General features: G+C 34.6%; 1 protein-coding gene across 2 annotated transcripts in view; it reads left to right on the top strand.

The window, feature by feature from the left end:
- The window catches only part of LOC129216152 (diacylglycerol lipase-beta-like), a 107,584-nt gene extending 93,533 nt beyond the window's left edge, over nucleotides 1–14,051 (top strand). The window contains exons 10-14 of one of the 2 annotated variants that reach the window (XM_054850311.1): nucleotides 2,170–2,402; nucleotides 3,575–3,694; nucleotides 6,005–6,117; nucleotides 11,333–11,492; nucleotides 12,563–14,051. In XM_054850311.1, the coding sequence (XP_054706286.1) occupies nucleotides 2,170–2,402; nucleotides 3,575–3,694; nucleotides 6,005–6,117; nucleotides 11,333–11,492; nucleotides 12,563–12,580 (644 nt within the window). In that variant the 3' untranslated portion in view covers nucleotides 12,581–14,051. The remainder of the gene's footprint in view (nucleotides 1–2,169; nucleotides 2,403–3,574; nucleotides 3,695–6,004; nucleotides 6,118–11,332; nucleotides 11,493–12,562) is intronic. The other variant, XM_054850312.1, reaches the window with a different exon arrangement.
- Nucleotides 14,052–24,854: the final 10,803 nt, after the last annotated feature.

Below are 24,854 nucleotides of genomic sequence, written 5' to 3'. Positions count from 1 at the left end.
CAAAGCTATCAAATACTCAAATTGGAGAAATCAGGCAAAAAATAGATCCAACCAGAAGAAAGTAATGGAAAAGGCTACAACCCACAATGAGTTGTCGAGCTATTGATGATGATGATGATGACGATGATGATGATGATGAAGAAACGTCGCTTACCGAAGAGTAATAACTCCACGGGTATCCCACGGTTATCTGACATCTTTAAAGCAAAATAGTGAATAGTAACACTGAATGCAAACTGAGCATTATAAAGAACTTTTACCTTAGATTAATGTATATCTTAAGCTGAATTTAATGGTATAATTTATGTCGCAAAATACATTTTAGATGGTTTAAAAAGAATTGTTAAAAGCATGGTAACTGTTTAACAATGATAAAAGTAACATGTCAGTCAAAAACGTTTTTTAACATTTTTTTAAAAAACATCCGAAATGTATTTTGGAAATTCAACTATACGCCTTTAAATCTGGTAAAAAATCTACAATAATCCATGGGGAAATACATTTTGTACCATGCATGTTTTGCGTTGAATGATACAAAATAGTGTTTTGCTGTAAAAAAATTCTCGCAGTTACCCAGAATTATCAAATGCTCACAGTCTTGAAAAAAAAAAAAGTGGAGGAACACTTATAGTCTATGAGCATAAGTATATGTGTTAAAATTTAAAAAGTGGGAGGACGCTTTATAAATGACGAGTTGACATTGTAAATGAGTTATGTGACAAAACTAAATTTTTACAGTAGAAGGAAAGAAATGATTATGAATTATTAAAATAACAGTTTAAACCATTATAACAAACCGTTTGTAGTTAATATAAAGTTTTTTTTAGAAATAAATCAATTCACTAGCATGGATTTATTTAACTGTACTTTTTAATCACCTCTAACTTTTGTTTTTCCTTCAAGTTCTTGTGCCTAAACTCTTTTCAATGTCAACTCTTCAAACACAAAGTGGGAAGACAGGTACACTGTCTCGTGTGTCCTATATCACTAGTAACAAGGATATCGGTCACAAAATTTGCATCAGGTCCTGAATATTTCGAAATTTTTTAATCGAATGTTTGACACAAAGAAACGATTCTTTACTCTCATAAATGAATCGCTCAGTTACGAAGATTCTTCAACGTAAGACAAATTTCATCATTTATGGCGATTCTTTTTTCGCTTGGTCAGTAACTAATGCTCAAATCTCTCAAAATTTTCGGCAATTTGACAAAACGTTTACCCGGAACATTTTCCATGAAGTTATTTTGTCAACACGACGAGAACTTCGTGAGATTTGAGAATACTTTTCTGAGAGTGCCTGCCCCCTTCTCTCTCTTCTTTATTTTACTTTCGATACATCAAGTTCTCAACTTCCTATAATGTAGTCTGGTTTTACTTCCTTATGTTTCCTGCTTCGGTATTTTCTGACTCTTTTCGTAACTGGGTGAAATTCTAAAAACAATAAAATAAAATAACGAACATTGTGACTATGTATGAAATAAATATGAAATATATACTATGAATGTCTGCTAAATAAATTAAATGCCTATTGGGAGTGATCTGAGTAAATAGGAGTTGTTTGTATGTAACTCTTTTATAGACTATTTAAACCTTAACAATTTATGACTGTCTAAAAACAAAGAATAAATAAGTGGGTGCACAAAGTCTGGGTAGATATTGTCGTTAATCTCTAAGAGAGTAGTCAGATGATGATTGTGTTAACCATTGATGACTGTCTAAACACGTAGAATAAATAAATGCGTGCATAAAGCCTGGGTAGATGTTGTCGTTCATCTCTTCATTACAGAAGTGAGTAGTTAGATGATGATTATGTTAACCGTTGAAGATTGTCTAAATATGTGTAATAAATAAGTGCGTTCACAAAGTCTGTTTAGATCTTGTCGTTAATTTCTACATTATGGAAGTGAGAGTTGGGCGGATCTAACCTGGCAGTATTGTGAAGGCTACGCAGATCCTAATCACAGCTTTATGACGCTGCCAGATTAGGTTTGCCCCAACTATAGATGATGATTGTCTTAACCACTGAAGACTGTCTGAACACTCGGAGTAAATAAGTGCAGGCTCAAAGTCTGTAGATATTGCCATTAATCTCTGCATTTTAAGAAGTGAGTTGTTTGATGATGATTGTGTTATTCATAACGTTATGAAAAGTGATCTCCCAATTAGGTGCTTCTGTGGCTTCCATACTAACAATGTTGCTCAAGGTGGAATATCCAAATGTTCGGTGCTTTTCTTTTGCTCCTGCCCCCACCATGAACAAAGCTGCCCTGGCGACTACTTACGACAACGTTTTTACAATCGTCTACGGTAACGACAGTGTGCCTTACCTCAACTACGAAAATGTTAAATACATGGTTATAGAAATGGTAAAGTGCCTTAAGGAATGCAAACTACCCAAGGTAATTCTCAAATTTTTTCATGTCTTCTATTGTAAGTAACACATTAATACAAAGAAGAAAAAAAGCAATCGTAAGTTTTGTGTTTAGAGTAGAGGCAGTGAGAAACAAAGGGATGTGTGTGTGTGTGTGTGTATAAAAAGAATTTAAAGTTTTGAGTTAATCCCTTAGGAAAGTTCAAACATTGGGTAAGCGCTCGTTGAAAAGTTTTCAAAATCATGCTGAAAAGCAGCACCAACCAGGGCTACCAGTACCATCTCCTATCTCAAAACCAGATGTGAGTTTCTTCTACCATTTATACTATAATTTTTTTTTGGTACACAGTTGACTATTTTAGGTAGTTGTTTTATTTCAGTGGTACTCAATTTGTTGACTATTTAAGGTAGTTCTTGATATCTGTGGTACTCAGTTTTCTCTTCGTTTCACAAATCCGATTCAGGAAGAGCAGGGTCTGAGTTAAGCCTTGAAAATATGCATTCGTTTTTAGAATTTTGTCACACTTTTTGTGAATGTGTGTCCCATTATGGCACGCAATCAAAGTGTTTTATTTCGGAGAGGAGCAAGCAAAGATATTCCACGTCACAATAATATATATTTAGGTCTCTTGGCACATTAATTCACTGGGGTTCATTCGTTATATTCTTAATTCAATTTTGCGCACTTGAATGAAAAAAAAATATTTCGCTCCAAATAAAAAATAATCAATAGCATTCTAAATCTGTTAAAATTTTGAAATTCGTCGGCGCGGCTGATTGTCTAGTGAAAATCAGATATAATTTATAATGTGTTTCTCGTTGGAAAGGAACTTTCAACAACATTATATTATTTCTATCAGATATTTGCTCTATGGAGTGAATTGACATCCGATTCAGTCAAGTAGCTTATCGGCTGACGGGAAGTCAGCTGTCTGAAGAGACTCGAAATTTGGGACATGTCGGATTATATAAATATCATATCTTTGAACGGAAACGCTGCGATACTTTTTCCATCAAAAGCAAGAACCTTCCTTCCCTTTTTCGTTTATTAAATATTTTTAATAATCAACTGTTTATCTGAGTCGAGAATTTTTACTAATGATTCAAAAGCATGTCTTTTTGTCACGTAATTAATTTCATGTAATTATTATTATTATTATTATTATTTTTTTGAAATCTCACTGCCCATATATTTTTCAGTATAAGGTGTTCATGTCTTGTAAGGACAGACACGATGATTCTGATTGCGATGAAAAGTGTGACAACTATGAAGTGGACTTCAAAAGCAATGGGAAGTGCAAAAAGAATGGACTAGATGACGTGAGTAAATTGCATTTCATTTTAAAATTGATTTTGTTTGGTTTATCTATCAAAATTTTACACAGAAAAGGGCGGAGTTGATGGAAAAGAAAAATCTAGAACATTGTGAATTTTCAATCATAATCGTAAAAAGGTGACTTCATAATGTATTTTACGTCCGTATATTTACTGCACTCTTAATAATTTTGAATTAAAAATAAAATGAAAATGATATTTATCAAACGAATATTGAGAAACGCATTATATCTTTGCTCTAGGCAGGGGTGCCCACTTGGGGGGGGGGGGGGGTCATTGCGCAGACTGCGCTATTAAAGCTTTTAGGGTGGTTGTTTTGATGGATATTTTTACTTTTTAATGGGGCTTTTGCTTTTGGGGGGATTCTTCGCGATAATTAGAGGGATGCGCTCATGCTCTTAGGGGGGGGGGCACCCCTGGCTCCAGGAGCATCGAGACGATGCAAATCGACAAAGCTGGAGATGAGACGTAGCATTTAAAATTTAATTATACATTTATTTAGTTTCAGTTCTCACACATCATTTAATTACATACAAAATGTTCTTGTTGTTATTAAATCAAACACGTATATTATAAAACCTTGTTGAGAAGGAAAAAAAGTAGTATAGATAAGAGCTTTTTCGAAAACTAATTAGTTTACTAATTAAAAGAATAATAATAGATTCACAGAAGTAAACACCTGAGTTTTTTTTTGTGAAGAAAAAAGTTACCCTGATTTTAGTGCTAAATGTAGCGAGTGACTGATTGAAAGGGGGGGGAGGGAAAGAGAGAGGAATGAAATATCTTTTAAATAACAAGTTTACAAACTGTTTGATTCTGATTTCCGTTTATTTTCAAGATTCTTAGGCCCACTTTAAAAGCAGTGTGGAAATTCAATTTTCAAAGAAAAGAGTCTTATATATTTAAATGATGCATAAAGAAACAATGTTTTACTTTATTATCTCGAGAAAACAACATTAAAAGAAATTTTTTTTATTTAGTTTTCTTTTTTCATACTTTAATACTGAAAATAATCAGAAAAACAAACATTAGGGTTAAAGGAAATGTTTATGGAAATTGCTCATGGGTAAAAACTAAATTAGCTTAAATCATCATAAATAGAAAAATAGAAAATCACTGCTATACGAGAGAAAACAGTTTAGTTATCTGCTCATTATTATTGACTGTAATACTGCAATCATAATCCTGAACTATAACTTCTTCATTTATCTATAGGCCAATATTTCAAACTCAATAAATATTAATGTGTTTTACATAATATTTTGAAGAAATATTCATTTCTATTACATTATAAGGAAAAATGAGTATTATTCTGCATGAAAAATAAAGTTAAGGAATGAAAACAACGCATCGCACTGTTTTTACAATAATATCCACCTAAACTTTAGAGAAATTGAGAGCTGAATGTCATGTTGCAAATTCGAGGTTGCAGAAATGTCACGTTCGTCGCACTATAGTAGTTTAGTTTCAAAAACCAATTTATGTGATTTATACTGTGTTTTATTGCATGAATGCTACACAGAAGTTTTCTTCTTTCACAGAATTCCGTAAAACCACAAGTAAACGATTTATCAGACGTTTAAAACTCATGTTATGCAACGAAACAGAGTCTCTGAATGTTTCATTCATCACTATGGAATGACTCTATATTTCTAATTCAGAAGACATCATTCGGCGTAGCAAACATTTTGGAAAAGAAATATCTTTTCCCGCTAGCAAACTCATTGATTACATTTTCGGCATAAATTTGGTTAGTAACGTTTGTACCCTATTTGGGACATTATAATTCCTGGCTGATTTGATGCTTTTTATTGACACTCAATCAGTTTCAGGAATGTTTTGCACCCAAAATCGTAGCTTTGTTCGTGTGGGGAGGGGGTCATTCTTCAGCATGATACCCTCCCCCTTGAACGATAGTCTTTATCTGCCCCTGGATTACCCCTGAGCTTTATTCATTTACTTTCCCCTTTGTGCGTGTGTGAGTGTGTGCGCAAATATAGATATACTTTGAGAAGCTGTAAATAATTTGCTGAATTTGATGAGTGTACAAATTGCATATTATTGCGCTCTGAAGAAACATAGCAATTCAACGCAACCAAAACGAATTTTGAGCATTCACAAAAGTTTACGTCTTTGGATGAAAATATAATACTTACCTATGTAAAGGAGTCTCCTCTTTGATTTATTGGCATTTGCTTTCTTTGCAATTAAGTGTCGCTTCGGTTATTCGTATGTGATTGTTTTTCATGAAGCTTTGTTGACTATATTAATGAAACTTTTGTTTTCTACTTCCAGCCTTTTAAAGTTGGAGAGACTGATCTTGAAAAATCTGGCAGCCCAGTTGCCCCCTGCACAGAACATCTATACGTTGCTGGAAGAATTTTGCATATCAAACGTACATCGGATGGGTATGTATTAAATCGAATGATAAACTATAAATATGTACTATTATCAGGATTATGTAACCAGTTTACAATATCGTAAATGTCACAAAAGCGAGATGACTCCAACGTTCATAAGGACAATCAAAAATGTATCAAATTGTTTTACCTAGTTCCGTTCACGTGTTATCAATAATATTACATTACTATCCAACCACGGATTGTATGGAATTTTCAAACTTCCAGATGAGACGAATCTATCTGAATGAGAGGGAAGAGTAAAAATTTGATGCGCGTATTCCGCTTATTTGAATGAGACTCTACTTCTGCAAAAGCTGACACCGCTAAAAATAATAGATTTGTCCATTTCCGACTGTAAAACGGATGTTTGTTTTTCCATACAATCCGTGGTCAGACAGTATGAATTTTCCCTCAATGCTTTGTGTGTGTGAGGGGGGGGAGGACATTAGTTTTAGACAAATAATTTTTCATAATTCATAATTTTCACAGTGCAAGAAACAGTACTTTTTGACAGAACTTGTTAGAATGATTGTCTTTAAGTACATTATTGTGGAAAAGGAAAATACACTTTTACGAAGGTAAACTATTTTAAAGGTCTTCTATTTCAGTGCTAATCGATGCTTTCACAGATGGATATTAATAGTCACAATCATAGTTGATAAATGAAGCAGTGAGATGAAAAAGGGGATATAAGTGGACTTCTTAAAATTTTGAGTAAAACGCGTTCGATCCAGATTCTTAGACTCGACGTTAAATCCCGGTTATCACAAATTTGCCATTTCAACTGCGCTTGCGCGCGGACTTAGCTGATTTCAAAAGTCTTGCTGACAGTAATTACAAACATTTTAAATTCGTTAATAACTATGAGATAGCAACAGATAAAATTAGAAATCACAAAGCTTTCTCTGATTTAGTTTTTATTCCTTGGTAAAGATTGAGTTTTGCGTCTTAATTATTAATGGATTCGGAGTCGGATTTTTCTATCAAACAAAGGCTGTTTTCAGGGCCAAATTTGACTGTATAATAATAAGCTGTTTACGCCAAACGTAAAATATCCGCAAAAGACGGATAAGTGTACACATATTCCAATCATTCTTGAAGTACACAACGTTTTTGTTGATTATGTTAAATAAATATTTCGAAAGCAATAAATATTAAAGTCATTTTTCTATTTACATTTAAAAGATTATCAGTTATTCATATCCGTAGTTTCATATAATGTATCACGAAATGGTTGTGAAAATATAATCGCATTCATTAATTTGTTGGAACTGTTGCTCAGCCTAAATCTAAACAAGCAATACGAAATCTTAAAACTGAAAGCCCAAACAGCTAAGTCCGCGCAAGCGCAGTTGAAATGGCAAATTTGTGATAACCGGGATTTAACGTCTAGTGATTCTAAGAAGGCTTTCATTGATTTTTTTCTTCTGAATCATGCTGTATAATAGCACTTATCTGGAATACTAGTACAGTGAAACCTGTGTAAGTTGACCACTCGCGGTGCAGTACTTTGGTGGTCAACTTATAAAGGGTGGTAATGTTTTTTTTTTTTTGTCATTTCTAGCACCATGTTTTCATTTTTTGAATAATTCACCCTTATTCTTTCTGTTCAACTCACTTTCATTGTTTAACATTATTGAAAGTGAAACAATAATTAAAAATATTATTCAAATAATTTTGTTATTTTTTTCCTTGTTTTCAACTATATTAGACACTGCAGTTTTAGAAATTCCATATGTGCCGGCTAATTTTCTCTGGCTTTTTCCATTTTCAATTAATTTTAATGTAATATTTCATACTTTTTATTAATCTCAAGTTCAACTAACTTTCTTTTTCAAGTTTTTTTTTTGTACAAATTATAGCACAAAGAGCAATAAGCGCGATTCTCCCAGTTCATAAAGGCAAAATTAAGATGTCCTATCTCTTAATCCCTTGCACCAGAAACATGTAACTTTACTCATTAGCAGGCCCAGATCTGAGCACATGCAGAGCAAGGGGCCCGTGTCCTTAAAGGGGCTAACGGTCCTAGAAATTGAAGAAAAAAAAGAAAAAAAAATAGTACTAAAACTTATTCACTTTACAAATAGACACTGCTAGCCACTAAGGTGGGCCCCTACATATTTTGTTGCAGGGGGGCCCGAAATGTATAGATCCTGGCCTGCTCTTTTTAGCACAATTCCTGTATTGCCGCAACATATTAGAGCTAAAAGAAAAGACTTTGAACTTTTTTACTGACACCTAATTTTCATTGAACAGACTACAAAGAGCTATCTCAAATAGAACAACAAATGAAAAACAAGTTTGGAGAATAAAGAGCAGCATAAGCTTTATGCTGCTGGTTAGTTAGTAAAATGCTAGTCTCTCATCAAAGCATTCAAAACATTTTTGGAAAGCTATCAAAATAATAATAATAATTAATAAATAAATAAATAATATAATATAATAAAATAATTTTGTAAAGAAAGTTTTAAAAAATAAACCAAGTGGTCAACTTACAAAGGGTTTTTTACAATATTTCAAACCAAATTTGGCATACATTAGTGGTCAAGATAGACAGGTGGTCAAGATAGAGAGGTGGTCAAGTTACAGAGGTTTTCCTTTATTATATGAGATAGGACTAATTCCGTTCCTGACAAACGCGGTCAACATAGACAGGTGGTCAACTTACAAAGGTGGTCAACTTTACAGGTTTTACTGTACCCGTTTCAAAAATTCTTATTTTCAAAATTTACCCAAGGCAGCTCCCAAATTATTTAAATCCATCATTGAGTTCATATGGGGCATGGAAGCTGATATTATTTCATTTTGGCTGATTTCTGCCAAAGACGGACCGTTACGCCATAGTCTGTCTAAGAACCGTGTGTGCGTGGTTATACCTACCAAGACGAACAATACTTCTGTATTTTGGAACATCAACTACTAACTCACTACTAAATCAAAAACCTGAGTTTTGCAAAAAAAAAAAAAAAAATGGTCGTGTAGTTTCTTGTTAATTTTTATATCTGACTTTTGAGCCCAAGCTCAATAAAATTTTGCCAGTTATAGTGTGACGGAGTGAATTTCTTCTCCATTTCCATTCCATTTCTAGAAACCAGAAAGTCCTATCGCTATTCGTGATAGCGAAAAAGATGATTTGTGTTCAAGGCAGTGGCGTAGCTAGGGAGGGGCGGAGGGAGCGGTCCTCCCCGGGCAGCACTTTTTGGGGGGCGGCATTTTCACACTTTTGATACGAAAAAATTTAACGCGTTTTCCCAATAAGGAAACCATGCTTTTGATCTATTACTGAAGGCAAAAAAGAAAACAAAAAGTCTACGAATTGTAAAAGGTTTTAGTACGACTATAATAATAAAATTACTCTAATACAATACATGTGTTTTTCTTGTGGATATCTCAGCACTACTGTTTTTTTTTTCTTTTCCTTCGGTCTTAAACTACAGACTGAGGGAGCTGGTAGTGGTAGGTCAAGGGACCATGTTTTTTTTTTTTTTCCTTTTTGCTGTTAAGATCAACTATTACGGAGGAAACAATAAATTTCATAAAAAATAGCAAAAATAAATAATAAATGAACTTTTTTTTAAAGGAAAGCGACAACAAGAGTAAAAGGAGAGAGATCTCAAATGGTGGGCAATTTCTTGTCCATTTTCAGGATAGCATTACCTGTTTCAACAATTGCTTTGATAGGTTATTGACTAAAAAAATTTCACTAATACAGAATTAATTTTATGTTTATTTTATTAAAAAAAATATTCACATTTGCAATAATTATTGCTTGTACTAATGCACTATATCAACTAATTCTTCTATGCATTGAGTTTCATTTAGTCATTCAATTTAAGGAAAGGTTTTTACTAAGCAAAATGATCTCTAGGCGAAGCCTTTCACATTTCGATCTCTATTGGTAAAAAAGAGAATCATCCAAATTTGGTCTCGAAACATATCCAAGGGATAACGCCCACAAAATCCCTTCACATATCATCTTTTAGCCTAATATTGACTAGTGAGGTTTTATAACTTCAATACTAAGAAGTTCCTGAGGGCGGTCAAGCCCTGACCCTCCTTGTATAATGATAAAAGATAGTCTAAAAAATGTATTTAGGACATCAACTTCAAACTTTAAAATCCCCATCTCATCCAATGTCTCCAAAAATAGCTTAAAGTTGGGTTTTTGAAATTTAAATTTCAGAAAAGTATTAAGGTAGGGACCCCAGATGTGCACGAAATCACCTAACTTCATAATAGTTGACTCCAAAGTTCGTTTTTTGAAATTTCTGAGGGAAGACCGCAAATCCCCTAGATTTCGGGTGGGAAACCCCCTCCGAACGCTCTCTCATAACGTTGTCCGTCAAACAATGGCTGAAGTCGCGTTTTTAGAACGTCATTTTCAAAAAGTTTCGAGGGGACTGGGAGACGGAAAAACCATCGGATTTTCCTACATTTTTAGAAACATTTGGAAACTTATGCCGCCAAAGATAGCCTACAATTACGTTTCTGAAACTTCGGCATCGAAAAATTGCCAGAGAGCTCTTGAACGTTCCCTATTCTCTTTAACGTCAACAAAGATAGACTAAAATTAATTTTAAGTTTGAAAATATTTCTGGAGGAAAATCCAGTCTTTGGAGTTAGGGAAGTCTTTTTTTACTTTCACCACTAGGTACAACCCATTTTTACATGTTTTTCAATTTTGTTGAAAAGCTTTCCGAACAGCACCCCCGAACCTTCTCCAATATCTTCACGTATTCACAGCTTAAAATTGCTTTTCTAACACTTCGATTTCGGAAAATTTCCTTAAGAAGTCCCAACCCCTAACGTCACCAAAGAATACATAAAACTAATTTTAATTAAAAAAATAAAAAAAAGGAGGGAGCTCCAAGCATCTTTTCTATGAGCGTTACTAAAAATTGCTTAAAATTCCAAATTTTGACTTAGCTTTTGGAATGGTTTCGGTGGGGCTCAGATTTTTTTTTTCTTCTGCATGCAAAATAAGAAGTAAAAAAAATATATGTTACTTTTCTTTTTTATTAAAATCTTATCAAATACTTTTGACTCTGTTAATTATTTGCCATCAAAATGGGCGGCAAGTTGAGACCCCGCCCCTGGCGGCAGAAAGTGTGGCTACGCCACTGGTTCAAGGTGTCAAAATTCAAATGAATGCCAGGGGCTAGGTACTTTATGTTGTGTGTTAAATTACGTACTAGTTAAAATATTTCTTTTTCTTTTGCAGATACCGTTTGAAAATGGTAACCGAAAACGAATACACTCCTTTAGTCTTTCGTCCCAATATGGTACTGGAGCATTTCCCTCAATACGTTCAAGCCTGCTTGGAACAAATTGGACATTCTACTGTCATCGAGGCCAAAGATCTTGCATATCCTACTGAAAAGGTTGGTTGCTCAGTGATTTTTTTCATACCGAAGTTTAGGAAATAAACTCAACATTTGCTTTCATTCATTTTCTTTTTAAGTCGTATCATGAATTCGCTTTACTCCTTGAAAAATCGCCCCCTTTTGTGCCAATATTTAAAAAAAAAAAAGAAAAAAAAGCAGCCCTTGGGCAAAATGGTTCACTACCCAGACAATACAGGGGTTCTCAAACTGAGTGCCGCAAGAATTGGCGAAGGGTGCCGTGTAGTTTCCGGGTTTTGTGGATATTCCCTCCATTACTTGGAAGGCTTATTAAAGAGACATAAAATAAACCAATTCAGCAACGACGTTGACTTTACCGGAGATGGAAACTACAAGTTTTGTTTCCCAAATGTTCAATTTGTGAACCTTTCGTGGTGTGATAGATATCTAGTCTTAAAATTAATTCTTCTGTCACTCGCTGTAACATATCACAATCAATGGTCCTTCATTTTCCAACAAGATTCCCTCCCCACCCCTATCATCTGAAGATGCTCTCCATTTCCTCAATAACGAGCTTCATAGTCATCGGATTTGACGAGGTTTGATGACGAAAATTACTCTTCAGTAGCCACCGTGCTCTCCGGACCTAACTCCAAGCGATTTTTTTTTGTGGTGTTACACCAAAGGTCGTGAATTCGTGCTCCATGGGCACGTGATTTGCAAAATTTGCGCCAAATGATCACAACCGCATCTTCCAAGATTTATCGTGTCATGGTACAACGAGTGAAACGAGAATTAGATTTTACACTTGATATTTGTCGCAATACTAAAGGTCGAACATTTCGAAATATCGAGCATCTAGGAAACAAAACTGGAACAGTTTCATTCTCCGGTAAAGTCAGCATTGTTGCTGTACTGGTAATATATTTGTTTTATTTATATATTTGTTGTTCAGAATTTTTTTTTATTTTTATTCATCTGTTTATGAGTAGAATATTCAGTCACACGTTGACACGCTATTTAACAGCCGAAACCACAAACATTTTTTTTTCCATTAAAATTATCATTTATCAAAGTATATTTTCTGAAAATACTGATTTTCTTTTCAGGAGTCCTGTAAGCGATGAAGATGAGCTACAAGTGAAACACTTTGGTGGAACACTTAGTGTTACTTTTAGGAGCTAAGATTTGGAGATTTTCAAAAATTAAAAAGAGCTAGGACATTGTTGATATCTCTACATCATATCAGCTTTTATGTAATTTAATTTCCAGCCATTTTGTTTCAAACAATGCTAGGACTATTTCTACTCCACATGTCGAAGTAATAACTTCGGCATGTTCAGTTCATTTGAAGACATATCTTCAAGGTCTGTATGTTTGAATGAATGGACTGTAAATACCTCGTTTTAGCCTGTATTTCATCTAAGACAGAAAAAACTGGTGCTTCTATTCAAAAACTGACTGTGGTTTGTACTGCATTTTTCATACATCTAAATACTTAAAATAACAAAAAAAGAAAGATGATTTTTTTAATAAGAAGAAGGATGGAAATGTGTTTTATTAATAAATTTATTGTATAAGTATAAAACATGTGCCTTAGTTATCAATGCATGGGCTTTTTTAGACGTTTTTAGGACAAACAAAAACAGTTTTTTCCGTATGTTGCTCTTCAGCATTGTTGGCGCTCTGTGGAAGAGTTAAACTCGCAGAATTCGTAGGAAATGGGGAGGGAAGTTAACACGATAAGAAACTTAAGGCTTTCACAATGTACACTTTAGCAGGGAGTTTGGCTCGAGTTTTCAGCTGAAATTTATTTCTTATTGTAAATAAGCAACGATGCCTTCACAACAAAAACAAAAATGTTCGCCAACGCTTGATTTCCCGTGATAGTAAAGGGCAGTAACTACATTTTTTTTTTTTTTTTTTTTTTTTTTTTTGCATTTTTGTCATCTGTTGTACGTTAGAATAGCTTTATTGCACAAACTTGCTTGTTTCCGCTGAAAAAAAATCTAATTCCAAGATTTCCCTATTGTTAGTATTGAACTCACTACACATGTCTTCAAACTTCTTAATTCAGGAGATTTCTTATTTCTTCAAATTCGAGAACTTATTCCTACAGATACTGCCGTTTACCCATACACGGCAGTATAGCAACCCATGGTTTCGCTTTTTTAAAGTGGACTCGCCCAAGAACGGGAGCCAACAATCCCGAAGTGCACAACACGAAGTGTGTGATGTTGTTTTATTAGTAAACGAGACATATATATTTTACTTATGGCTTTTATTAGTAATTTTAGATGAAAAAATTTTCGTCATGTTGTGATCGTTTGCATCATTTTTATAAGTACAATGAGGAAGTAAATCTTATTAGTTTTTAAGCATCTTTAAATCTGATCACTAATTCTCAAGGGCGCCTATATAGCGAGGAGGGTGGGGGCTCAAGCCCCCCACCCCCTTGAAATGAGAATTTCCTTGTTTTTAGTGCTTTTCTCTTTGCAAAAATGTTGAAAAAAAAAATCTTTTCCATCCATTAATAAATGAATAAATAAAATGTCAAACTTTAATATCTCTAATCTGTACAGAAATCAGAAATGGTTTCCATGGGGGAAATATTCTGCTAAACTATGGGGAAAATTTCTGAGCCCTCCCCCCCCCCCCCCTTAAAATTTTGCATGTGGGCACCCATGCCAATTCTGATATTTAACTTTTCATAACAACTTTGTTACTATAATCATGAAAAATGTTCTCTTTTAACGATATTTTAAGTTTTGAAGACATCATAATGATACTTCATATTATCATGTCTTCAAAATGTCTTCACCGTGTCTTCATCATTCATTTGAATCCCTTTGTACTACTTATCCCTGAATGAAAAACCATTGTTAATGCGAAAGTAATTTTATTTTTCGATATGTGTGTTTATGCATGATTGATACTTAATATTTTGTGTCTAAAATGTTGGATATATTTTGTTATATATGATTGGAGGTTGTATATTTTACTAATGTTGATTTCAGTGTTTAGCTCAGAAGTTTGTTAGATTTCTTGTAATGAGAATTTGTAACTTTATATGAATGTGACTGTGATACCCATTTTGATCAAAGTATTTTATTGCCATCTGCTCACGTATAAGAATTAGATTCCTTACATATCTGGCGAAAGGACTTGTCCCAATTTTGGGAATTGAAATCTGTAAAGCAATAATAATGGTGGAGTTACAGCGACGAGAAGTTAGTGGTAAAGCTTGACTACGAAGAGAAAGCGGATGACCTTGAAGTGAAAACATCATTTTGTATCATTTGCAATATGTAGAATCTGCCAGAAAGCGCCAAGTAGTTAGAGGCGTAAAACTGATCCTATCTATTACAAAATAATAACAAACAACCTAGTACAGATGATACAAATAATGTTTCTGCATCAAGGTCATCCGCCTTCTCTTCGTGGTCAAGCTTTAGAATTTCTGCACAGGTCATTGGTTTTAAAGAGCTTTATTAAAAAGCCCTCCTATTGTCAATCATTGCTTCTTGGCAGTTTCTGTTTCACCATTAGCAGTTTCACCTAGGTTTTCGTGATTTGATGATTACTCTATGACGTTATTTGGAATAAATTCTCGATTTTAGTTCGACACTCATAGCCACAGTTTATTTCTCAATTCAAATAAACTATAGGAGGCGCTGCAGTCTCAGTCTAATGGCTGCTTTAAAGGGGTAAAGCAAAAAAATGATATAACTAATGGCCTGCTTTTAAGCTTATTGAATTGACAGTTTTTTTGTTTTTTTTTGTGTTTATGGAACTTTTTTTTAATTCTTTTGAAATTACATTTACATCACAAACTGTCTGATGCCTACGTTTTACCCCAAATAGGTAAGTAATGTGTCATCTATTTCACTAACTTCTTAAATCGCCGCAAGGTGGCGTATTCATGTAGAACTACGAATTGCAACAGCATTATTTTGTTAATTTCGCGGTCGTTAACAAACAACTATTCATTACTGTCACAATTATAATGCCCCCCCCCCCACCACAAAAAAATCTTATTTCGTTGGTGAAGTTTTAAAAGGTGTGGTTTCATCATGATTAATTCTTGATGTTGCTGAATATTTAATTATTTCGTTAAAAATATGCAGTTAATTAATATTTTAAAATAAGATTCATATATGGGCGGTAATTTACTGAATATAAGATTCATATACAGTGAAACCTGTGTAAGTTGACCACTCGCGGTGCAGTACTTTGGTGGTCAACTTATAAAGGGTGGTAATGATTTTTTTTTTTTTTTTGTCATTTCTTGCACCATGTATTTATTTTTTGAGTAATTCACCCTTATTCTTTCTGTTAAACTCACTTTCATTGTTTAACATTATTGAAAGTGGAACAATAATTAAAAATACTAATCAAATAATTTTGTTATTTTTTCCTTGTTTTTAACTATGTTAGACACTGTAGTTCTACAAATTCCATGTGTGCCGGCTAATTTTCTCTGACTTTCTTCATTTTCAATTAATTTTAAAATTTCGTGCTTTTTATTAATCTCAAGTTCAACTAACTTTCTTTTTCAAGCCTTTTTTGTACAACTTATAGTACAAAGAGCAATAAGCGCGACTCTCCCAGTTCATAAAGGCAAAATTAAAATGTCCTAATCCCTTGCACCAGAAACATGTAACTTTACTCATTAGCAGTCCCAGATCTGCGTACCCGCAGTGCGAGGGGCCCGCGTCCTTAAAGGGGCTAACGGCCCTAGAAATTGAAGTAAACATAGAAAAACACTAGCTTATTCATTTTACAAATAAACACTGCTGGCCACTAGGGAGGGACCCTACATATTTTGTTGTAGGGGAGCACAAAATGTATAGATCCGGGCCTGCTCTTTTTAGCACAATTCCTGTGTTGCCACAACATATTGCAACTGAAAGAAAAGACTTAGAACTTTTCTACTGACACCTATTTTCATTGAACAGAATACAAAAAGCTATCTCAAATAGAACAACAAATGAAAAACAAGTTTGGAGAATAAAGAGCAGCATAAGCTTTATGCTGCTGTTTAGTTAGTAAAATGCTAGTCTGTAATCAAAGCATTAAAAACATTTTTGGAAAGCTATCAAGAAAAAAAAAGAAAGAATAATAATAAATAAATAAATAAATAAATAAATAAAATAATTTGCTGAAGAAAGTTTAAAAAAATAAACCAAGTGGTCAACTTACAAAGGGTTTTTTACAATACTCCAAACCAAATTTGGCGTACATTAGTGGTCAAGATAGACAGGTGGTCAAGGTGGAAAGGTGGTCAAGTTACGGAGGTTTTAATTCATTATATGAGATAGAACTAATTCCGTTCCTGACAAAAGCGGTCAACATAGACAGGTGGTCAACTTACAAGGGTGGTCAACTTTACAGGTTTTACTGTATTTTTAAAATATTAATAGCGGAAAAATGGTAAGATATTGACTGAAAGATGAATTTTTAAAACATGGAGAATTTAACCTTAACGAAATCAGTATTTAGTTCGAGGTTTATGCAAGGGCACACTGATGAGAGGCAATGGGAGGTCACTTTGACTTCCCCAAGAAGTTTCTTGCTTGACAAATTTTGGCTGACGGTTCGGAATATTGGAAGCAAAAATTTGTTTTTTTAAAAATCTTTTTAGCGATGACAAAAGTATGTATACATACTTTTGTATGTATACATGCTTGCTTTAAAAAAAATCATTCGGCAAAATTTGGAGTTTCATTCGGTAAATTGAGAATTTCCCCCTCACAAAACTTAAGGTTCAAGGCGCCCCTAGGCTTATGGTTCACCTCTGAAAAAAACATTGAGAAAGCTTGAAAGTAAGTACACTAGAAGGTTGAAAAACTGAGCGTCAAACATCCGAAATGTCAAAATTCCGAACACACTCCCATGAAGTTTAAACAATTTTTTTTTTTTGTTTAATAAAAAATGAGAGCGATTTTTTGTTAAATTTTGCTTAAAAATGCAATTACATGCTGTAGAGTTATGTACTGTATTATATATGTTATCTACATACATAGTGTATAACCATTGATAAAATAATTAAATGTCTCACTACTTCCCCCAAACTGTAATTTCTTGGTTATTTTCGAAAATATGAACAATTTGAAAATCCGACTGTCGCAATTAGTTCAGATTTTTGACGTTCTACTGTATGTTACTTTTTTTTTTTAAACTCATCCAAGTTCACATACGCATGCGCAACAATTTAGCTATATTTTAATGTTTTTGATTAATTTAAAGAAAATACCGGTAGAAAGTCAAGATTGCTAAACTTGTAGCGAATGCTGGACATTTGTAGCAATGTGTAATTGTTCGCTTGCAGATTGTGCGACGAAAGTTGAGAATAAGGTTGGTGATCGAAAAATCGTGAAATGTCGATCAGACTTTCATTTTGTGTAGATAGTACTTACTGTCAATGATATTTTATAAAATTGTATGCTGTGATGTTGTGTATCTTACTTTTGTTAACATTTATACCAAAAATAAATGTTTTGTTATAAATAATCTCGTTGCTTCAATTTCTAACCACGATCTTTCTTCGTAATGAACAGAAGTTGAATGAACAGAACTCGCTCGAAGCGCAGCGAGTGGAAGAAGTATTTGGAGTTCAGTCTTCAAAATCTAAGATTTTGAGCGATTATTAGTATTCAAGAAGCTGATCAACTTCACATACATAAGAAGGCTACAAAGGGCTCGCCTAAATCTTTCCTGCCAAATAAGCAGGAAAGGTTTACCTAACAAAGAGAAGGGAATAACACCCATGGCACATGTGGGAATTGAACCCACCCGTTCTTTACTGCGCTCATGTAGCTGTTAGAGCAAGCGCTTTCCACCTCTCGGCCATGGCCGTATTTTTTAATCCTATTACGTTTATATACAGGGTGTCTCAGTGAAACGTTTCAGAATATCTAAGAGGGGTAGGGTGCAACCTGACGATTCGAAATTATATAGCAATGCGGGGCTTGGAAATGCTTTCCTGAAGCGGTGATGTACACAGTAGCACCATAAAGAAAACAAAACGTAAGTGAAAAATCTTTTTAATAACGCATGTAAGAAAGCAAAAGGTACTATTAGGTTCAAAGTAAGTGTTCGAAATTTTTTCCACTGGCGGCAATGCACACCTCACATCTTCCGCGCATGGAACTCCGAACAGTCTGGAATACTCCCGGTATATCTCGAATTTTTCCGGTTGGGAAATCATTTCCGACCCCTCATCGCGAAATGACTTCGAGTCGTCAGGATGCATCCTGTCCCTCTTAGGAGTTCTGAAACATTTAACTGAGCCCAGAGCTGGCCTTAAGCCGATTAGAGCAAAAGAGCCCAATGGGGGCCCCGCGCCAGCAGGGGCCCCGCTCTAAAAAAAAAATTTTCTTAAAAATAAATAGGAAAATAAAGTAAATAAAAAGTTGAAAAATGAACTTAAATTAATTATCATATGCTTAACTGAAATTTAATTTGTTGATATGGAGCTACTTTCAGTGCGATTAAGGGAATAGGGGGGAGTTTCCTGAGGCTTTTAGCATCCCTATTAAAGTTAGCAAATGTATGTCCAAAACTACTTCAAATAAATTTCCAGAAGAAAAAAAATGAAACATATAGCCAGTTGAACATTTTTAAATCCATATCTAAGGCCGTACCTGCAGTACACTATAACTTCTGGTCAAGAGAAAGCAACAAAGTAGTAGGGAACAAAAGTACAAATTTTTAATGATTATCAGCAATTAATACGGTCCGCAATAACGTAAGGGTAAAGGGTCCCTATCCCAGGATCTTACTATCACATGGGAAAAGCGGAGATTTACCGGAAACTCCGAAATTTCAGGAATTTCCAAAGCTATCTTTTTAATTTATTTCATTTAAATATTGACTTTTATAATTGACTTGCTTTCTTTATTTCTGTAGATAAAAAATCTTAAAACTCAGCAGCAAGGACAATTTCTTTAAAACAAAATTAACACTAACGTAGGTACAATTCTGAAAAATAAATAAATAAATGATAAACTTCAAATACTGATTGTTTAATAAGCGTAAATTCTATTCTATTCTATTCTAGAGTCACAACTGACTTCAACTGTATTTATGTCGAGGACTGCATACTAAGTGCCTTGCCTCCATTATTTTTTTATATACCGATAGATGGCAGCACCATCACCGGATCGAACAGTTAGTGAGAATTTTGAACTAGTCCAGGAGCTAATAGCTACCTAGTACTAGCACCCCCAGAGGTATCGTTTCACTTGGAGGACATTGAGACTACGAGCATATTTAACGTCGCCCAGTCCCCTTTAATGACGACGGTGGGTCTTCGACCAGCGAGGATCGAACCCGAGGTCCTCCGGTCCCGAGTCCAATGCCTTACCGATCGGGCTACAATAAGCGTAAAGCATCTCCATAACAATTTTAAAGAAAGCAAATTGCCATTCTTCTTCTAACGTTTAAATACACATAGCCTGGAATTTGGTTTTTATATCTTCAACGCCAAAAAAATTCTCGGGGCAGCCATTAAACCCTGAAATATCTCTTAAAGTGACTGAAGATGCGTTTTGAAGACTTCAATTTCAAAAAAGTCAGGAGAAGGCTACTCAAACGTCCACTCTTACCTCAACTTTATCACAAAAACTGACCAAAATTATATCATTCAGTTTTCAATTTTAAAAAATTTCCAAGGGAGGAAGATTCATAAATTTCACGACCCTCCTCCCCTTCTTCTCATCTAAAGTCTCCAAAGGTAGCCTAAAACAGTGTTTTTAAGATTTAAATTTTGGAATATTTCATGCGGAAGGCCTCTGAAACCTTTTTTCTAACTAATGACCCCTTTCTTTAGCATCAGCACAATAGCTTAAAATTTCTCTTTTAGAAAATACTGCCACAAGAAAACCCTCAAACCCTTCCTTCCCATGGATAGCATAAAATTGATTTCAGTTTCGAAAAAATTCCGGGAGGAATCTCCTCCCTTTTTCTCTATTGTTACCAAATAGGGTCAAAAATTGAGTTTTTAAACACTTCAAATTTTAAAATTTTTCGAAGAGTCACTAAATCCCGTAACGTCACCACTGATAATCTAAAATTGCGCCTTAAAGCCCTCGAGTTTGAAAGTTTTCCGCAGAAGATCACCAAATTCCTTTCTTCTCCATTTTCATCAAACCTCACCTAATTGAGACCAAAATTTCTGACAAGAGCCCCTAATTCCCTATTGTTACCAAAATTAATCTAAACTTATCTTAAGTTTTAAAAATAATTAGGTAGGCAGGGAAACTCCGCCTCTTCCTATTTCCCTTCATTTTACACAAAATTGTCCAAATTTACGATTTCAGACGTCTGCTTTGAAGATTCTTCCGGGGACCTTGGGTGATTTATCTGACCTATAACATCCTCCCCCTCCCCAAAAAGAAAAAAAAAAACTCATTTCCGTACCGAAACTGCGTTTTTTAAACTTCAATTTCGAAAAATTTTCAAGAAAAGCTCTCCCGTTCCCTGCAATTCCGTTCCGGTTCTTACATCCCAAGTACGTCTGGTTTTTTGCATGTAGACTAAAATTGCTTTTTTAGAACTGATAAATGTTGGTTGCATTTTCCTTTTCCGTCTAAGCTATAAATTGCGCACATAGGTGGCTCGTACGAGATGGGTGGGGGGAGGGGGGGGGGGCAACCGTTCACTCACTTCCAACGGTGAAGGGGCGTGCCCCTCCTCTTCTCAGAGTTGTACAATAATGATCGATAAAAAAAAATGATTTTTTTTCTGGGTAAGTTGATTTACTCCACGAAAATAAAAACTAAAAATTCCAACTAAATGGACTTTTCTCAAGTTATTTCACGTCAATCGAACTTTAAATTGGTAGAGGGAAGTCTACAGTGGCCATTTGGACAGGTTTTTGGAGGCCATATTCTACATTTTCTGGAGGTAATCAGTCATGTTAAAATCCCATAATATCGTCCAGTTTTACAAAAAAAAAAAAAAAAAAAGGAAGAAAAAAGTCAGCATCAGGTGCGCCGTTCCCTAACCCCACACTTCTTTTGAACCCACAATTTTCTCGTGCACCAACCGCATGTGATTGGGCATAAAGATTCACAGAGCTACTTTTCTTACGTTCTTAAATTTTACACTTATTTTTGGGGCCATTCATTCATTCATTTCTGAAGAAAAAAAGAAGTTAAAATCAAAAGTAGAAATTTTAAGGAAGACTGATAATTGCGACAGTTTCGAATCCTTGGCTGAATCTGAAAAATCAATTGGCACTTTTCCCAATTTGTACAACCATTCTGTAAAGGGCCCCGCCAGATTTCTTTAATCGGGTCCCCGCATCTGCTAAGGCCGGCTCTGAACTGAGCCACCCTGTATCGTGCGCCTCAATATTGTTGGCACTCGGTGGAAGAACCAAAAACATCAGATTCGTAGGAAATGGGAGGACAATAAACTCGATAAGAAATCAAGATTTTTAGTTTGCTCTTTACCAATAAGTTAGAGTGACTTCTTTCAAATTTTATTTCTTTTCGGAAAGAAACAAAGATGGTTCGCGAAAAAACTTATTTCGCCAACGCTTGATTACAACAACCTATCCTTCCGTTTTTAACTGGTTTTGAAGTGGGCTCCTCCAAGACCGAGTACCAACAATCCTGAGCAGTACTATACACATGTGAACTCATTCGTAACCTCTATTCCCGAAAAGAGAACTCTGGCTTCAGTTACGCTTCAAGGAATCATCTTTCAACCACTTACCCATAAAGAGGACATATTTAAGATTTTTGAGTGAACACTTTTTAACAACAAAACAGCAAATATTTTTGTATCATGAAAAGGAGTAAACGCCCCCGCTTAAGGAATGTCTCGTTTGATATCCGCAATATATTTTGTGTGCTAGTTGGCAACAAAGTTATTATCTTGTTTGCTCAAGAGTTGTTTATTTTTGCAAGTTAATCTAAAGAAAGGGGCCGTGTGGTAGCCCGATCGGTAGAGTGTCGGATTCGGGGCCGGAGGGTCCTGAGTTCGAAACTCGAAGGTCGAAGATCCACCGTCGTCATTAAAGGGGATTGGGCGATGTTAAATATGCTCGTGGTCTTAATGTCCTCCAAGTGAAACGATACCTCTGGGGGTGCTAGCACCAGGTAGCTATTAGCTCCTGGTCTAGTTCAAAATTCTCATTAACTGTTCGATCCGGTGATGGTGCTGCCATCTATCGGTATAAAAAAATAATGGAGGCAAGGCACTTAGTATGCAGTCCTCGACATAAATACAGTTGTAGTCAGTTGTGACTCGGAATCGAAATCTAAAGGAAGGTGATGAAGCACTTACATGAAAAAAAAAAAAAAAAAACGCTTGAGGCACTTTAATAGTAGCAAGATTTCTACCACCATGATATTGTAAGTATTAAATCTGAATACTTTCAAAATTAGTATTATTTAAATTTTGATAGTCATGTTAAATTTTTCTTTCAAAAGTAAAATTTACTAAATGGCTGGTCAGCGATTTGGTGTAATATAACGCTTACAAGAAGTGAAACGACACGAAGTATTTTATTTCAATAAAAAAGTTAAGTTTGTAAATAACTTGCTGTACACAGTAATCTTGTTCTGCAAAGCTAACACCACAAAGACTTATCTTTGTACAATAAAATTTACTTGGATCGAAAAATTATCAGCGAATGAAGCATTTGTGACATTAATGCGAAAACAAACGGGGCCACCGTTTGTTCCTGAAAAATAGTACTATAAAGTAGTAGTCCAAACAGGAGATATCTCGAAAAAGCATGAGATAGCTATGAACGGTTTATATCCTTCCTTTATAGATTTAATATTCATAGATTAAGTATTCTTCTTTTATCTAGTTTACTTTCCTGAATAGAAAATAAAATCATGGAAGTTTTCATGAAATTGCTCCACTCATTTACATTTGAGGACCTCTCGAGAAGTGTCTTTGCAAACTTTTTCTATCAAATTAGATCAGTATAATGTATTTTGAATTTTTAGTAAAATATATTTCAGTGCACTATACCGATCAGAATAATGATACCAAAATTTAAAATTCACCTGTGAGTATTGTGTCGAAAAACTTATTCTGGCATGGTGCTGGGGGTAAAGTTTAATGAATTGGTATATATGTTTCCGTGAAAGATCGAAATTGGACAATGTCGACTGTCACTGGATGCATTCCGTCTTTCGTCGATTCTTTGGTTTGTGAATATTGATACAATGAAGCCCCGATTTTATGTCCCCCGAATTTACGTTCTTCAGGCATTGGACTTTTTTTCATCAGGTCCCAGTTTTTCCGTATACTAATAATGATAATTTAACCCAGATTGTGAGTTTGTTATCTATGCATTTCCCGACTTTTACGTTTTCATAGGAAGTTAAGAAACGTAATGTTATAAATAAGCAATGTGTTTAATTTGTGTGATTTTTAAAGATAATCCACGTTGTTGAAAGTTAATCTGTGAAAACACACTCTCAGAAATGGACTTTCAAATTTGACGAAATTTTCTTCGTTTTTGACGAAACCACTTCCAGGGATATGCTCCGAGCGAACATTTCGTCAAATTGAAGAAACTGCTTTTGTTAGTGGTTTGAGGATGCGAATTTCGTCAAATGTAACGAAATATTTCTTCATTCTAGTTTTGTCAAACTAACAATCATTTTCGTAGTTTTGAGAGCATTAGTTTCGTCAAATTAATTTCGTCATATATGAGGACGTTAATTTCGTAAATTTTTAAGAAAATTTATTTCCTTTTTTTTTTCTTTCAGCACATTAATTTTTTTTTTTTTGAGAATACAGTCGAACCTTGTTAATTCGAACACGCTTAAAACAAATAACTGCTGAAATGAACTTTTTTTGCAATCTTTGTCTTATTGTTTATTGTTTTTTGGAAAAAGCGAACCAACTTTTTATAATAATCGATTTTAATGATCCCTTTAAGTTCGTTATAACGAGGTTCGACTGTATTTTATAAGATTCATGTGCGTGTGATCAAATCCTAACTTCAGAATCTTACCACCGTAGTTTCCCACTTTATTACGTATAGTCACTTTCACAGGTCCGTCATTTACGAGGTCAGGGGGTCAATTGACCCCCCCCCCCCGCCCTCCCGTCTTGATTTTTGAACATTCATGTTTTTATACATGACTGGTCGTTGTTTTCGTTCGTTTTCTGTAAAATTTTTATTGAGTACAGACTCTTTGTCATATTTGGGAAAAAATTGAAACAACGGGCCTGCAGCCCCTCCCCCCCATCAAAAAAAAAAAAGGACAAGTAATTGTTAAAAAAATGAGGCACATAAAATATGTCAAGAGAATTTTTATTTATGTAAAAATGCAAACAAACAACTTCTTAAAAAAGGTAAAACAAATCATTGCAGATTAAACTCCCCATGATATCTAATCAACCCCCCCCCCCATAATGGGG

The sequence above is a fragment of the Uloborus diversus genome, chromosome 2, assembly GCF_026930045.1.
Source record: "Uloborus diversus isolate 005 chromosome 2, Udiv.v.3.1, whole genome shotgun sequence".
Lineage (NCBI taxonomy): Eukaryota > Metazoa > Arthropoda > Arachnida > Araneae > Uloboridae > Uloborus > Uloborus diversus.
The sequence above is the reverse complement of the archived record's forward strand: the minus strand, read 5'-3'. Positions and strand labels throughout refer to the sequence as shown.